Here is a 14,751-nt window from a genome sequence, read left to right on the forward strand (position 1 = left end):
CTGAGACTGTGCTGGGGGGAAGGATTGTCCGGACTGGGGCTGAGCGGAGCCTCTGGGTCCATACCCCCTGAATCTGGGTCACAGGGTCCTGTGGTCTGTCACTGCGTGGGACAGAGGAACTGTCCCCAGTGCTCGGTGGGAAGTCTGCTTCCCAGGTTTCTGTTCCCCTAGCAATTAGTTCCTGGTGGGTTTTGCTTCTGAGATCTGAAGGGAGGAAAGGAGAAGGAAGAGGGACCGGGGCAGGGACCATGTCTCTATTGGATTCTCTGTGAAGAGCCTGGTCTCAAGTGTGATTTTAAGGAAGGTCATTCTTGCTCAGCTGTGCCGTGCCATGCCCACCTTCTGTGCCTCTTCTCCTTAGCCCAGTCTTCAACCATTCTAGTGCTCATCAATTTCCTCCCGTATGAAGTAGCACAGACCAGCTGTACATCTCTAACCTTCCTGTGCTTTCTCCTTTTCAGGGCCTGTACATATTCCTGGTCTATGCAGTCTACAACAGCGAGGTAAGAGACGCCCCTGGCTGGGGCTCAGTCACTCATCACGGTAACTGTTTATTAGCAGTCAGAGGGGTAGCTTGGGTTGTAATAGTTGCAACAGGCAGCATAGCCCCAGCTGCGCTTCTGGAACAGTGGTTGCTTTTTCTCCATGCCTTGCTGGAGGATCTCTTCTCTGCTAGAGCTGCTGTGGCCCTCTCTAATGTTCTTGCTCTGCTCCAGGTGAGGAATGCCATCCAGAGGATGAAGGACAAGAAGAAAGCACTCTCATTCACAGTAAGTTGCAAAGAAGCCTGCTGCCCACTTTGTCCATCGGGCACCCACCAGAGGAGGGCCCTAGATATACATTTGGTCTGTTCTGAGGACATGATGTTGGAAAGAGGTCTTACGGGGTGGGGGGGTTTGTCTCACTTCTTTGCAGTCCTGTTGGACAATGCAGATCCAGAGATGATCTACCCTGATTAGGCAGCTACCAGAGTGGGATGGGAGTCAAGGTCCCAGCGGCCACAGTGCAGATGAAATCGATTTTACAGCTGGATCTGGATCTAGCAGACTCACACTGCAGTTTTCATTGTTCTGTTTCCCTTCCCTGTCATTGCAGAACTGCTCTCATCCCATCAACTACTTATCAAGTCCAAGAAACACGACCTCCTGGGAGACAGGGAAACCTTCTGTAGCTGAGAGCACCTTGTCAAGCCCCGTGCAGAAAGATCCTCCAGTGAAGAACATCACCAACAAAGGTAAAGAGGGTTGTCATTGCCATTGGCCCAGGCTGTGTGATGAGACCACAGTAGAATGTTATTCCCAAGGCTTGAATTTTAGTGCATGTCTATGTTAGTGTCTCTGAATGAATTTTCCGGAGAAGGGGAGGCAAAAGTGACAGTAGGAAATAGGGGTTTTAGCTTCAGGGTGGAAAAAGGTGTTGCATGCTCCAACCAGTTTGTGGGTGCAGTTATGCAGATAAACTGTTTGGTCCCTTTGCTTCAGTGGGAGGTACTTAGGGGACTCAAAGCACTGAGTGCTTGGCAAAGAACCAGGATTTCTACTCTCTAACCTCCAAACTCATTGTGCTGCTTCACCCTCTAGGAAACTTCGGGGCCAAAATTCCCATGGGGATTTCATCAATTATGTCACCTGAGAGACCGGTATGTAATGTCCTCTGCTATTTTTCCACCTTCACCCAGGCACAGAGCATCACAGTTACATAGGAGTGGTGCCTGGTGGTTCCAGCAAGGGGCTGGGACTCAAGACACCATAAAGCACCAAGCAGACGTTGGTACAGATCAAGGCAGGAGACTTCCCCCAGGGACAGCAAATTAAAATCAGGCAGCAGGGGCTTGCTGTCCCTGCAGTGGGCAAGTCACATCTGTCCAGGGAGGGCAGGCTGGGTTGTACTGCCTGCAGGAGAGCAATGTAGAGCTCAATGAGGTATGGCCTAAAGCAGAGAACAAATTAAATTTGACTACTCTGATACCACTTCTATCTCCCACTATTGAAATGATCATCAGTCCCTGTGCACTTGACATACAAGTGCTGTAATTTCCTCAGAATAATATCCAACACTACTTTCATATGAGTCTCTCACTGAAGGATCTCTCTCCCTCTCTAATATTTATCCTTTGAAAGCCTGTGTCACATAGACAGCTCTTATTTATCCAGTAGATAATACTTCTATAGCTGGCATATCGTTTTGAAGCCACTCAATAAAATCCATATTTTAATCTCTCATGATTTATATTGTGGTTATGCTGCTCACCCTGGTGCTGAACACCAACCAGGATTCATCCGTAGGTGATGCTTTTCTCAGCCAGCCAGGTGGTGGCTGTGTAAACTGGTAAGCTCCTAGCACCAGATACGAGATGTGGGCCACAGGGATTAGCCATGGGGCCTGAGTTTCTGAAGGCAGAGAGCATTAGGAGACAGCAGATGTAAATGCCAAGGCCTTGGCATTTTCTAGCAGGTAAAGATAGAAAGCACTTTCCTCCATGTGAGGGTCACCGAGGTATGTACTTGTTTTCTTTCTAACTCATGTGGATGCAGCAAAAGGCCCTGGGTGGTGCTACCCTCCCCCGGATAGGTGCTGCTTTCTGTGCTGTTCCTTGTTTAAGTCAGTGCTGTTTTTCCTGCTCCCTGGCTAAATGAGTCATGGCACTCGCTGGAGGAGCGGTGAATTAAGAATGTTACTGGCAGCTGCACAATAGTTTGGCTGAAGAGAAGAAGCTACTTAAAAACGTTTGAAAACACTTAAAATGACAAAACACAGAGCGAGTGAAGATACAAACACAGACAAGATGTTCTTGTGTTTCAGGTTTTTAAATGTTGTTTGGTGATATTTATTGCTGTTGGGCTGGCAGCAGGACCTCACTTAACCGTTAATGATGGTTAGCATGGTGCAGACTTGTGAGCCTCTTTCCTCCACAGCAAGGGGAGGAGAAAGTTCTCTTTCCTCTTTTCCTGGATTTTCCAGTGGTCTCCCCCATGATGTACAAAGCTGGAGGAATCCCCAGCAAGGGTGTGCAGAGCAGGGCAGCACCTCACCAGGCACTGCTGAGAGGTGCAGGGGACACTCTGCATGGTGCCCATCCCTAGGGGACCGGGATGAAGGCTCCAGTTCTGAGCCCTTGCAGAGAGAGTGTGGTGCAGAAGCTGGGTGCTGTGGGAGCCCTGTCTGACCCTGGGAGCGTGATGGGAGGTTACCAGCAGCTAAATAATCAGACCTGTATCTTCTGCTAACAGAAGTTCTCCCCTCTTTCAGGCTGTAGAGCTGACAGCGTTCAAATCCTCAGGTAACATTTGCCTACATCATTTTCTTTCATTTTTGTGAACTGTGGTTTCTGTGGTTGCTTTTATTTCCAAACTGCCTTGGTGGGTGCAGTCCTGGCCAAGCCATTGGGAGATCCATGTCCTCCTGAAGAGATGAGGGAGAGGGGGGACATGGAAGCCCCGGCAACACTGGCTCAACAGAGGGTGCCTGTCTCAGGGCACTTGTCTGGCTTCTCCCCAGAAAGACCTGGGCTGCTTTCAGGGGTGGCAACAGCTCTTTGCTCCACAGGGTATTTTAGCCCAGCAGCTGCTGCAGAAAGAGCTGGTGGGTGTTAGAAGTGCCAGGGAAGGGGGGGTGTTCAGACAGGGATGGATTTATGAGCTTAAAAGCAGCCATTTAGCTTCTTCTGTTTCAGGTTGTAGAAAGGCCAATGTCACCATGGAGGTGGGGAGAATTAAAATCAGAAATCCCTACTAAGCTCCAGACCTGAGTGCTGGGGTGAGGCTGGTCAGCCTCAGCTCCCTGTTATCTGCCTGGCTTCCCTGCCTGGCTTTGGACAAGTCACCAGCCTCTCGAGGCCATGGGTGTAGCATATTTCACTTTGTATTTTTTACCAACCATGGCCAAGTAGTTCCAGCACTCTCAGAGCAGTCTCTGGATGGGATCACTCAAGCAGGCAGTGCAGGGAAGCAGCACTGGGGATGGATTGATAGTCTTTTTTCTTGCATTGTTACATTCTCTTTTGTCAAAGGCAGCAGTGCATTAGCAGGTTTCTGATTTTGCTCCACATTAAGTGTCTAAGCAGGGCATGCTTAGACTATTTTCGAGACGATGCCACCCAGAAGCATTGCAGCTTTCCTCCCTGCAGTGGACACATGAGCAAGGCAGAAACGGTGGCATCCAGGAGTAAATGTGCTGCAGCATGTCAGGCATAGGAGCGGGGTCTCAGAGACAGCAAGACCTACACCCAGCACATACGTTTGTGCTCTGTACCCCACACTCTCACCTACTCCTGCATATTTTAATCTAGCCACATCTGTAATTAAACTCCAGCTGTGCAAAGAGGTGGGTTGTTTAGTTTGGTTTTGTTTCCCCAGGTAAGACCTCAGGTTGTTTTTAAAAGCCTGGTTTTGCCCAGAGGATGCTGGGAGCCCCGGGGCTGTGCTCAGTGCCTGGCTCCTCACACACCGACTGATGCACAAGGGCCATGGAAGCAGGCGGAGGCGCGGGGCAGTGCTATGCACAGCCACCCTCTCTGCGCGCACCGAGAGCGGCTCCTCGCGCGCCCCAGGGCAAGGGAGCCCTTGGTTGGGCAGTCCTTCAGCCTGGGGTGAACGAGAAGATCTTGAACCAGAAGAGCACTCCTCTGCACACTTGTGTATGTGCAAGCTGGCGTGCAGCACAGTGCTGCTGCTTGCTGTGCTGCGCTGCTCCAAGGCGCCGGGCTCAAAGACAAGTGCTTCCAGCCATTAAAAGAAATAATGAAAGGCAGTAATGTCCAGCTATTAATGCCTGGAAGACCCCAGGGCAGCTCAGCGTTGCAGAGGCTCCCATCTTCGCAGCTTGTTCAACAGAGCCAAGTGCTGTGTAGCTCTTGGGGATAACAGCTGCCAGGGAAAACAAACCATAAACCTGTGTGCTTGATGGTGAAGAAGAGACAAATCATTGCAACACAGACACTGCTTCTCTTCTTCTATTTGTCTTCTCCCAAATAATGTCATGAAAAGAGACATATTTCGTCCCCGGAATCTTTAGCTGAAAATTTCCAGCCAGCTTTAATGAGTATTGTGATGTACCAGCAGCAGGAGCTCATGAAAAGACCCAGGAGGAGCGCTGCCCTGCAGTCCAGCAGGGAAAATTGGTGGGCAGTGGGAGTGCTGGACCCTGGCCACTGGTGGGAGGTTCAGGGCTTAGATGACTTGCTCACAGCCTCCCAGGAAAACTGCGCTGGATCTGGGATGGGATCCACCTCAGCCGTGCTCTTGTGAGAGCCGTGGGCATGGTGCTGTCTCCAAGTGCAAGCAGCAGCCAGTGATTCCCTGGGAGGAGGTGGGTAAGCTCCCAGTGGTGTGTTAGCAATTTGAGAACGAGGGCAAATAAAATCCAGGTAAATACAGGGCCGGTTTCAGACCCGCAGAAATGAGGAGTTTGGCAGCGTGGCTGTGGCCAGGAGGCAGGCACAGGTCCCCTCCCCACCTCCCCACCCCCAATATTAGGGCTCCCCCCGCAAGAACTCAATTCACTCAGAGAGGCCACACGTTTCAGCAGTAATGAGCTCCAGCCCAGCTGTACAAAGCTGCACACTGCAGCTAGCCACTGCCCGGATTCATTACACCCTTTATGTAAGCAGTGGGTGGACAGGGGGGTTCACATATTTGCACAAACAATAAGTACTGTCTTCCTTGTCTTGGCAAACAAGAGCTCCAAGAGGCCTCCACATCCTCCATCTCTTCAAGTGATGGCTGCTTTGTTTCGCCACGATAATTTCATTATTCTGTTTGAATACATTTATATGTTGCTAAGCCACACATAGCAACATGGATCTTGTCTCCATGGCCCACCCTTTCTCTGATCAATATTGAGTAATTCTGCAACTCTTGCCATACCACATTAAATAAGGTTGGGTTTAAAATAATAAAGAAATTATGAATCTTTGGGATTCAAAGCACCTGAGTGTTTGTGGGCACTTGGAGAAATGCAGACACCCCCCCCAGTGCCAACCCCACCAGACTGTGCTGCAGTGGGATGGCTGCTGACATCCACGCCATGGTCCTTCCCAATGGACAGAGGGTATCTTATGCCCTGATAGCTGCCAAGGTAGCTCTGGTATTTTCATTAAATCCCATTTAAACCTCATTATCCAGCATTCTCAGAGCTATTTTGGCTCCTTGCCATAAGGACCATATTCCAGAGACCCCTAAATGGGCAGAGGGGTCCATGGGACGGTGAAGCCACCGCTGCCAGACCAGTGGCTGCCTCCACTCTCTGCTCCGTCCTATGGCACATTTGAGCTGTGCTTTTCCACGAGTCCTTTGGGAAAGGGAAGGACCCTGCCCTCCCCTCCCTACTGACACAGCTGAGACTGTCTCTCTTTTGCTTTAGGTTTCTGAGATGCTTCTGGGTGATGGGCCCACCACACCGAGGCTCTTCCAGCAGCCAGGAGGACGGCAGGTCAGAGGAGACAGCTTCCATGTGGAGGGCTGTCCCAGCCCAGGCAAAGCCATTAGCTCTGCACTTCTTTCTAGCAGCATGTGTGGACAAAAGCAAGGCAGGACTGGGGCAGCTGGGATCTCACAGGGCTTCATCTGCTGCTCAAGGATGCCCGTGGCAGGCGTGCCCCTTCTCCTGTGCTGGTGAGGACTGCTGGCTTCCCTGGCCCTGCCACTGTTCCATTGCATCGCTCTTCTGGAGAAAGACTGGGGACAGGCTGTATAGGAAGCACATGCACTAAGGAAGACAGCACTGGCTTCACGTCTTTTCCAAACCAGCTGACTTCTATAGCATTTTCTGCTGTTTAGGACAAAACCCCTCTCTCTGCTCCTCCTGGGGCTCCCACCTGGCCGATGTGGTCCCTCACTAGCTGGGGTTATGTTTTCTCTCCCTCTACTCTTAGCATCTGACTAGTGTCTAGAGTACCTAAAACATGTTGGGGGTTTTGCTGATCATGATGACAGTAAATGCTGATTTTAAAGACAACCTTCTCTCCTTGTTGCAGTGTATCCATGGGAATGGGCTGGTGTTCAGCAGTACCTCTACACAGCTGAACGCAGTGGAGGGCAGGGGACCAGGGCACCGCACACTCCAACATGCTGCCTCCTGCACTGCACTACATTCCCTCGTCTCAGCACAGCGTGTGCTGGCCCACGTGTATTCATGTGCTATTGGGAACTGCAGAACCTCAAGCAGCCCTGTGCTGCTCAGGAGAGTGAGATGTGGGTGCTGACCATCACTGTAGGCCATCACTACCAGAATCTGCAGCCACTGGGGTGGGGGAGAGCCAGGGTGAGGGGCACCTCCCATCACTGCCATCTTACAGACAGGTCATCAAAGCTATTGCAGAGCTCTGTGCTTTGCTGTGAGTTTGCCCCCTGCCACAGTGCATGGCACACTGGGGGCTCTCAGCCATAGTGACCATCAAGGACTATATGGCAAATCCTAAGCCTAAGCTAATTGCCCATATGTGTCAGTATTTGTGAGCTCACTTGCAAAACACACTCAGAGTCGCTATGGCGATTCCCAGCAGCACTTTGAACCAGATCCTGAGTCACCAATGCCTTGAATCACACCACAGCAGCAGTAGGGTCCTGGTGTCTCTGAAGGCAGGCAGCACCCCAGGACAGACCCATGGGCACCCACTGTGTGCTGTAGACAAACACTGGTCTCCTGCAGGGATGCCAGGCAGGGCATCCTGCCTGTCCTTGGGGAGCCAGGAGGGGAGGGTGACACCGACAAGGAGGGTTAGAAAAACAGGCAAAAAAGACCAAATCTGCCTTTTAAATGAATTGCAAAATTTATTATAGTGGTTTGCTCCTGACAAGGAAGTTGGTAACCTCCTGCCTGGACAGGAAGGGTGGGGAGTGGGGAAGGGGAGGGATGAGAAGGAGAAAAGGATGTGAGAGACAGAGAGAGAGAGAGAGACACTTAAGGACACTTCATTTTCTGAAAATAAAACATCTTTTACCTCCCAAACCATTTTCTCCAGTTCTTTTTAAGTTCACAAAAAGAAGAAGTTGAAACTGAACCACAGACTTCAGGAGGAAAATGCACAAACATGTTGAAAAGCAGAGACAAACATGCTCTTCTGCATCTAACAAGCTTCCACAAACCACGCAGCTCCTGGCACAGCATCTGCAGCTCCTCAAGGCACCGGCTCTGCGCAGAGCCACTGCGGATGACAGCCCCCTTGAAACGAGGAGCAGAGACCCGCTGTGGAAAGCAAACCTGAACCAACCCCAGCTCACTGGAGGAGCCCAGCCGGGGGGGGCAATGATGGGCTGCCCGGCGGTGGGGTGGGAGGAGAGGAGAGCACAGCTGAGGCCAAGAGCAAGCAGCAGCGAGAGTCTGACACGTCCCAGCTCAGCGGGGTGCAGCCAGTTGTGTCTGTGAGCCCTGTCCCATGATGGGAGAGGAACCAATAGCTCTTTGCCTGTGGCTTTGGCACAGCTTTTGCTGTCACCTGGGGACACGGGGAGTCTGGGGGCTCAACCCGGCCCAGCACAAAGCACAGGACAATTGTTATCACTCTTTACCCACACATTTGGGCAGGTAAATGCAGGAGGGGGCTGCACATGCTGGTGTAGGGCAGCTCTGGTCTGTTTGCAGCCTGGATGTGCTGCTGAATCCTGCGCCTCCCTCCTGCCTGGCTGCTCTGACAACATCGTCTGTGGGCAGGAAGGGGACAGGGTCTGTCTCAGGGACACCACCCCAAAGCTGCCCCATCCTCACGCTTTGGGAACCAGCTCGGTTCACAGCGCTGCTGCTGCCTGGACACTGTGACCTGCAAAGCTTGTCAGCTGTGGAGTCACTGTGATGGCACCAAGGGCACAGCAGCAGGGCTATGGGCCCAAAGAGTCCTGAGGATGGTCCCCTGCTCCCAGTACCGAATCTCTTAGAGCCTCTGCAGCAAAGCTGCATCCCAGACATCCCAGAGATGTGCTGACCATGGACACCTGTGGGCTCTGCTGCTGCCATGCGCTGCAAAGCCATGGCTGCTGAAGCACTGAGAAAACAAATCTCAGCCAAGGGCTCGGCACTGCCCATCTCTGCCTGCCCTCGCTTGGCCAGAACAGTGGCAGGATGCAGAGCAGGCATCAACACTGTGGGGAGTCAGGACCAGAGACCCCAGCATGTGCACCTTGGGGTCCTGGTATGGCTGTGTGGGGCTGACATCTCCAGTCCCAGCCTTGGCATTCTGCTTTGCTCCTGCAGAAATCTTCTGCTTCTATGGCAGTGCCTGGCGACACCCCAACCACTGCGAAACCACAACCTGGGAGGAAGTTCACCTCACCTCTCCCCTGCCCTGTGCACGAGAGAGCCCTGAGACATGGGGCAGGGTTAAGGGAGGGATGGCAGTGGTGGTGGAACAGCAGGACAGGAGCATAAACAGGAGAAAAGCCAGAACAGGCTTTATCCTTACATTGCACTACAGAGATGGATTGGGTAGGCAACTGGTCAGGCAACGCGTGTGCAGAGGAGCCAGGCGGCAGCGCTGCCAATGGGACAGTCCGGCAGCTGAGCCCGCGTCCCCACAGCCATCAAATGTCCTTGCTGTGTATTAAAATAAACCATCTGGGACTTTTCCAATAGCACGGGTTAAATAGCATCACTGAGAAGGTGGGGTGGAGAGGCTGCGCCGGCCCACCAGCCCCGGGCACTAGTCCTGCCTCGGCCATGCCGCTGGCAGCACCGGGGCTCTGCCGGGTCCGTGCTGGCAGCCACACTCAAGTCCTCTTGGCGTGCAGCATCTCGATGAGGAGGTTGTTGCAGGGCACCTCCCCGCTGAGGTGCTTGTGGTAGAGGTACTCCTCGGCCTGCATGCTCAGCGCCCGGACGGCCTGAGCAGCAGCTGGCGGAACTTGTCTGTGGCGTGGGGATAGTGGCAGAGGGTGTACTCCAGCAGCGCCGCGTTGGCCTTCTCCTGAGCATCCTTAGCCAGCGTGTGGTTCTCCAGGTACTTCACGTCTGAAAGGGAGAAGGATAATGGTGAAATGGTGCCAAATCCATGTGTCTGCCCCAGCCAGAGTGCTGGGTGTGCCAAGAGGGACCTACACTCCTGTGTCAATGCCCCTCGTGCACAAAATCACAGTGCGGGAGAGGTCCCGTGCTCCATTTCTGCCTGGCCATGGGCTCCCCATCCATTCCCTTCCTCCTGGGTCTCCCCTGATGCTGAAGATGGATGCTCAAGCCTCTCAACAGCAGGAGGGTCAGTGCTCTCCTCCCTCACCGCCCAGGAGGCTGCAAAGCCAAAACATATTACCAGCTGTAAAACGCACAGGGAGCTGTTGCCATCAGCCCCCTTTAATTCCTGAAGGTCGATGAAGCAGCTGAATTAATTCCCCAATAAACCTGGGCTTTCTGATGTGGCAACCATGCTCACCAGCCTGGAAACCCTAATCCTCTGCCAGGGTCGCAGCAGCTCCCCCATGATCTTGCTGCCAGCTCTGCTGCTGCAGGTGGGAAGCAGCACATCAGGCAGCAGCACCAAGGTGGAAGCAGGATCCGACAGCCAAGAGGCCACTGCAGCCCCAATGGCAGCAGATTGTCCCTGGGGACCACGGGTCTGTAACTGCCCTTCGACTTGCAACCACAGCGGAGGGTGACTGCAGGGACAACCCAGACTGGTGGGTTGGGGTTCCTCCAAGCTTTTGGGATAACCTCCACTCATGCTGCCTCAGTGCTTGGGTTGCCCATGAGTGCTTCATGAAGGAAGCACTGATTTTTAATCTGTGCAATGTGTTAAACTGTCCCCGCACACAAATTTCAGTGGCTGGAGGGAAACAGTGCTGTGCATTGCCCCATCAGCCAGCTACAGCCACGCAGAGCAATGACATCTTGCGCCCACCCGTGGGAGACCTTGCTGCAAACCCTGGCACCAAGCTTGTTTGGGGCAAATGGGTTTAATAGATTTACTGTACAGAGCTGCCCAGCAGCACTGTGCTTGGTAACGGAACTGCCCACATCCAGCGGCCACTGATGCAAACCTCAGGTCTGCATTGGCAGGCTGGGAACAGGGAAATCTGGGCATGGTTCTGGCTAAGGCGACTGTGAGTGTGGGGGTTTTTCTGGTTTTCATCCTCAAAAAGCAGGGAGCTGAGCGTGGCTGTGCCCAGAGGACTGAGCAGCTTTTGGGAGGGCAAAGCGCGGTGTTGGTGATGGAGATGCCTGAGCAGGAGGGAGCAGATGGGACCCCCGTACCCCTGGGTGAGGGTGTCCACTACCTGACCCCGGAGAACTCCTTTGGGTGGGTCATGGCACCTAACACTGTTCCAGCCATGCAAAGCTAGGACCCTCCGGCTGATGCTCAGGCAGAGCCCAGGGAGCAGAGGGCAGCTGGGAGGGCTGCAGGGATACACAGCCTCTGGCCATGCCCACGGCCGGGCTGCCCTGTGGGCTGGGTGCTGCACGGCACAGGCACAAAGTGCTGCAGGTCATGCCAAGATGCACTTTATCAGATCACCCTTCCCTTTTCAGTCCTGTGGCACATTTGCTCCTATTGTCTCCCTTCTACCCAGGCTGTTGTTATGAAATCTCTTTATCTGCATAAGGTTATTGTGCATGACACTAAAAAAAAAAGAAGTTATATTGATAAATGTCAAATCTATCCCCTGAGTTGGCTCAACAATAGCTAGTTCTACTCGATGAACTCACCTGGTTCTCTGAAAGACCCTATTCACTGTTTAATTGAATATTTGAATAATCTTTTCATTCCTGCAAGGAATAAAGAATGTTGTCCAAATAACATTGACTCACTTCATTTAGAGACACTGCAGCAGTTGCAAAGACTGTCCTGTGACAAAGCCTCCCATCACACATACAGATATGCCTGGGATTATTTCTATGCCCTCAAGTGTTCTTCCTATTCACAGCTCCTTTTGTTTGGGAGAAGCTGCTGATAAATTGCAAACGCTTAAGGGAATGTGGGCTATAAAAGCCTCTCTTCCTCCCCTCCCCAAGAGTAGCTGCTTCATGAATGTAAGTCATGAAATCGAATGATAGGTCAATCCATTAAGGCTCTATTAAGCCCTTCTGTAGAACAAAGCTAACCTGTGCCGTCCTCATAAATATTGCTATTTTGAGAAGCCCTAATTTTAATTAAATCTCTTTACCTGCTCAGGAGAGAAATCTATTTAGAACTCAAATGGCAGCTCTTGTGAGTGGGGCTTGGCTTTGACTGTGCTGTGGCAGAGTGGTAAATGTGGAAATTCTCTTGTTAAAGGCAATTACATCCTGCACATAATACACAATCCCATCCTCTACAGCTGAGCCTGCGAAGGGCAAATTACTCCAAGTGAGCTCTGCAATATGGAGAGAAAAAGTTGGATTTGGGGCAAAATGATGTATGGGAAAATACAGCTCTTTGATTCCACGCCCTCCCTGAAAGCCGCTGCTCCAGGGAAGTGATCGCACAGCAGCCTGTGCTCCAGGAGGATGCTGCTCCTGCTCGCTGTGCTGTGCCATGCCGTGCTGTCCTGTGCTGTGTGTGCTGGGGGGCAGTGAGGGGACTGGCCCTTGCAGTGCTGAGCCCCACTGTCTCCTGTATTTCCCAGCCCAGGCACAGTTTGTGCCCCACCTTATCACTGTTTGAACAGCAAATTATCCTATCTAATTTCTCTGGATTTCAAAACAGCTCTAGAGGAAGAGAAAGTTGCAGGAGGAGATGCTGCAGGTGCAGGATGGAGGAAGCATAACTCTATGTCCGCAGCAAAACCGAGTCAAACTGGAGGATCATTCAGACCTGACAGGGCCCCTGGGATGGAGGAGTGGATTCCCACTCCCACTGCTCCTTAACCCATTAACCCAGTGGCAGTGCTGCTCCTGGAGCGGGCTGGCTCCTCAGCAATGATGACATACAGCAGTGCAAACTCTCCCTCAAGCACAAACTACCAAAACACGCAGCAGTGTCCATTCAGCACAGAGTGCAGCCTGTGGCCTGCTGCGCTTGGCAGTGAAACACAGAAGCATTGGCCAGAGCCCCTCGGATGGGACCCCACGAATGTGGAAGTGCAAGCACAGACTGAGGCGCTGGGACAGGGTCGGGGATGGGCTGGGATGAGGATGGAGGCACGGCTGCCCCAAGCTGGGCTCATGGTCCCAGCTCAGCGCTAGCATCCAGCTACTGCAGGGACCCAAGTACAGGTTTCCCTAGGGAAATGCCTGCCCTGTCCGAGTGCATTCAATTAGCAGCAAGTATGGGAAGTGAAGTAGCTGCAGTGGCAGAGGTGTGAGCCAGGAGCCAGGAGCACAGCAGACAGATGAGCTCCTCATAGGTTACACCATCATCCTTGCATGGGGAGGTCAGAATTCTCACTGGAATGGGGCTGAAGGGAACATGTCAACACCAGTAACGAAGGCAGCCAGCACCCTGGGGTCCCCACCATGCTCAGGACCACCCACAGCCCCATCACTTCACCAAGGGCTGAAATCACTCTGGTGGGACTCTGATGGGCATCCCTGCTTTGGGTGAAGCTTATGGGCAAGGAGGCTCATCCCTGCTGTGGTGCATGGGGAGATGCAGGGTGGGAGCGGGACAGAGCCGCTGTGCAGCCCCAGGAATGCTGAGGGCTCTGGCAGCAGCTCCCGTGTGTTTTGTCTAGGTGAGGGGGGACCGTGCGAACCCGCCGCCTCAGCCTGACCACAGGCTCCGGGTGAGCCTAATCAGGAGCGCAGGCAGCCCCTGCCCAGCGCGGCAGCACGGGCCCGCTGACGCAAATCCCGGGAGATAGGGCTGCCGCCTCTGTCAACACGCCTGTTTTGCTGCAGCCATATCAGCCAGTTGTTTCCCTGCCCAGTGCGACGGGCGAGTGACCAAAACAGGCTCTGCTCAGCCACCAGGACAGCAACATCCCCCACGGATGGAGGCAGAGCCATAGCAGGGATATTTTGGACCCCGTGGTGAGGTGAGGGAGCTGGCAGGTCGCATCCCTTACTCCTGCCTCTTCATTAGAAGCCCCTTCATTGCCCATCTGTGCTGCCACCAGCATGGCCAGACCCTGGGCTGTGTGTGCTCCCTCCAGCTTTGCTCCCTCCAGCTTTGCTCCCACCCTTCGAGACCCCCTCAGCAGCATGGCCATGACCTCTGAGTGTGGCCGACCCTCACCAAGGTGCCCCTGCAACAGCACTCACCGAGGCTGAAGAGGATGAGGAACTTGAGGCAGACGTACTCCTGCCGGTCCACCTGGAGTGAGTGCAAGTGCAGGATGAGCTCCTGCGACCGCAGCATCAGCGTGTTCAGGATAGAGCCGGCCTGGGCTGCAATGGTCGACATGTCCACCTGCAGGGACAGGGATGGTCAGCCATGGTCACCAGCCCTCCCAAAAAGCTGCAGGGGACTCCATGCAGGGCAGGAGCTGGGCACCAGCCTGTGATGGGCATCTCAAAGCAACGGCTGATAGATGAAATGGGAACCCCGTTTCTCCAGTGCTGCTTAAAACAGAGGGACCTTTTGCATGGTGCTGGCATTGCAGGCACCCTTGACTCCAAAAAGTGCCCCAGGGAGGGAAAGACCCTCTTCCCACATCCTGCCTCTGCACGTATGGGTGTCACTGTTAATCTGTCCATGAAAAACATTTTTCTCCAGAACCAGGAGCTGGATAGCAGGATGGGACAGAATGGGATGGCACAGGACAGCACAGAATGCAATGGGATGGGATGGGATGGGATGGGATGGGATGGGATGGGATGGGATGGGATGGGGTCTGCCCTTCCCAGGTTGGTCAGACTCAGCCAGAAGTAAGACAAAAGTCACCCTGCACCCCCATCCACCCACACCGCCTG

At 53.2% G+C, this 14,751-nt stretch overlaps 2 protein-coding genes across 2 annotated transcripts in view; one reads left to right on the forward strand and one right to left on the reverse strand.

Moving 5' to 3' along the window:
- The window catches only part of GPR144 (G protein-coupled receptor 144), a gene marked incomplete at its 5' end in the record, with an annotated part of 20,725 nt that extends 16,990 nt beyond the window's left edge, over nucleotides 1-3,735 (forward strand). Inside the window, 6 exons of the mRNA XM_010017825.1 lie at nucleotides 462-503; nucleotides 717-770; nucleotides 1,096-1,234; nucleotides 1,581-1,639; nucleotides 3,250-3,280; nucleotides 3,674-3,735. Coding sequence (XP_010016127.1) covers nucleotides 462-503; nucleotides 717-770; nucleotides 1,096-1,234; nucleotides 1,581-1,639; nucleotides 3,250-3,280; nucleotides 3,674-3,735 — 387 coding nt within the window. The remainder of the gene's footprint in view (nucleotides 1-461; nucleotides 504-716; nucleotides 771-1,095; nucleotides 1,235-1,580; nucleotides 1,640-3,249; nucleotides 3,281-3,673) is intronic.
- Nucleotides 3,736-9,698: 5,963 nt separating this feature from the next.
- The window catches only part of NR5A1 (nuclear receptor subfamily 5, group A, member 1), a gene marked incomplete at its 5' end in the record, with an annotated part of 12,252 nt that continues 7,199 nt past the window's right edge, over nucleotides 9,699-14,751 (reverse strand). The window contains 3 exon segments of the mRNA XM_010017826.1: nucleotides 9,699-9,814; nucleotides 9,817-9,939; nucleotides 14,101-14,248. Coding sequence (XP_010016128.1) covers nucleotides 9,699-9,814; nucleotides 9,817-9,939; nucleotides 14,101-14,248 — 387 coding nt within the window.

The sequence above is a fragment of the Nestor notabilis genome, unplaced genomic scaffold (genome assembly GCF_000696875.1).
Source record: "Nestor notabilis isolate BGI_N333 unplaced genomic scaffold, ASM69687v1 scaffold20247, whole genome shotgun sequence".
In the NCBI taxonomy this organism is placed as follows: Eukaryota; Metazoa; Chordata; class Aves; order Psittaciformes; family Psittacidae; genus Nestor; species Nestor notabilis.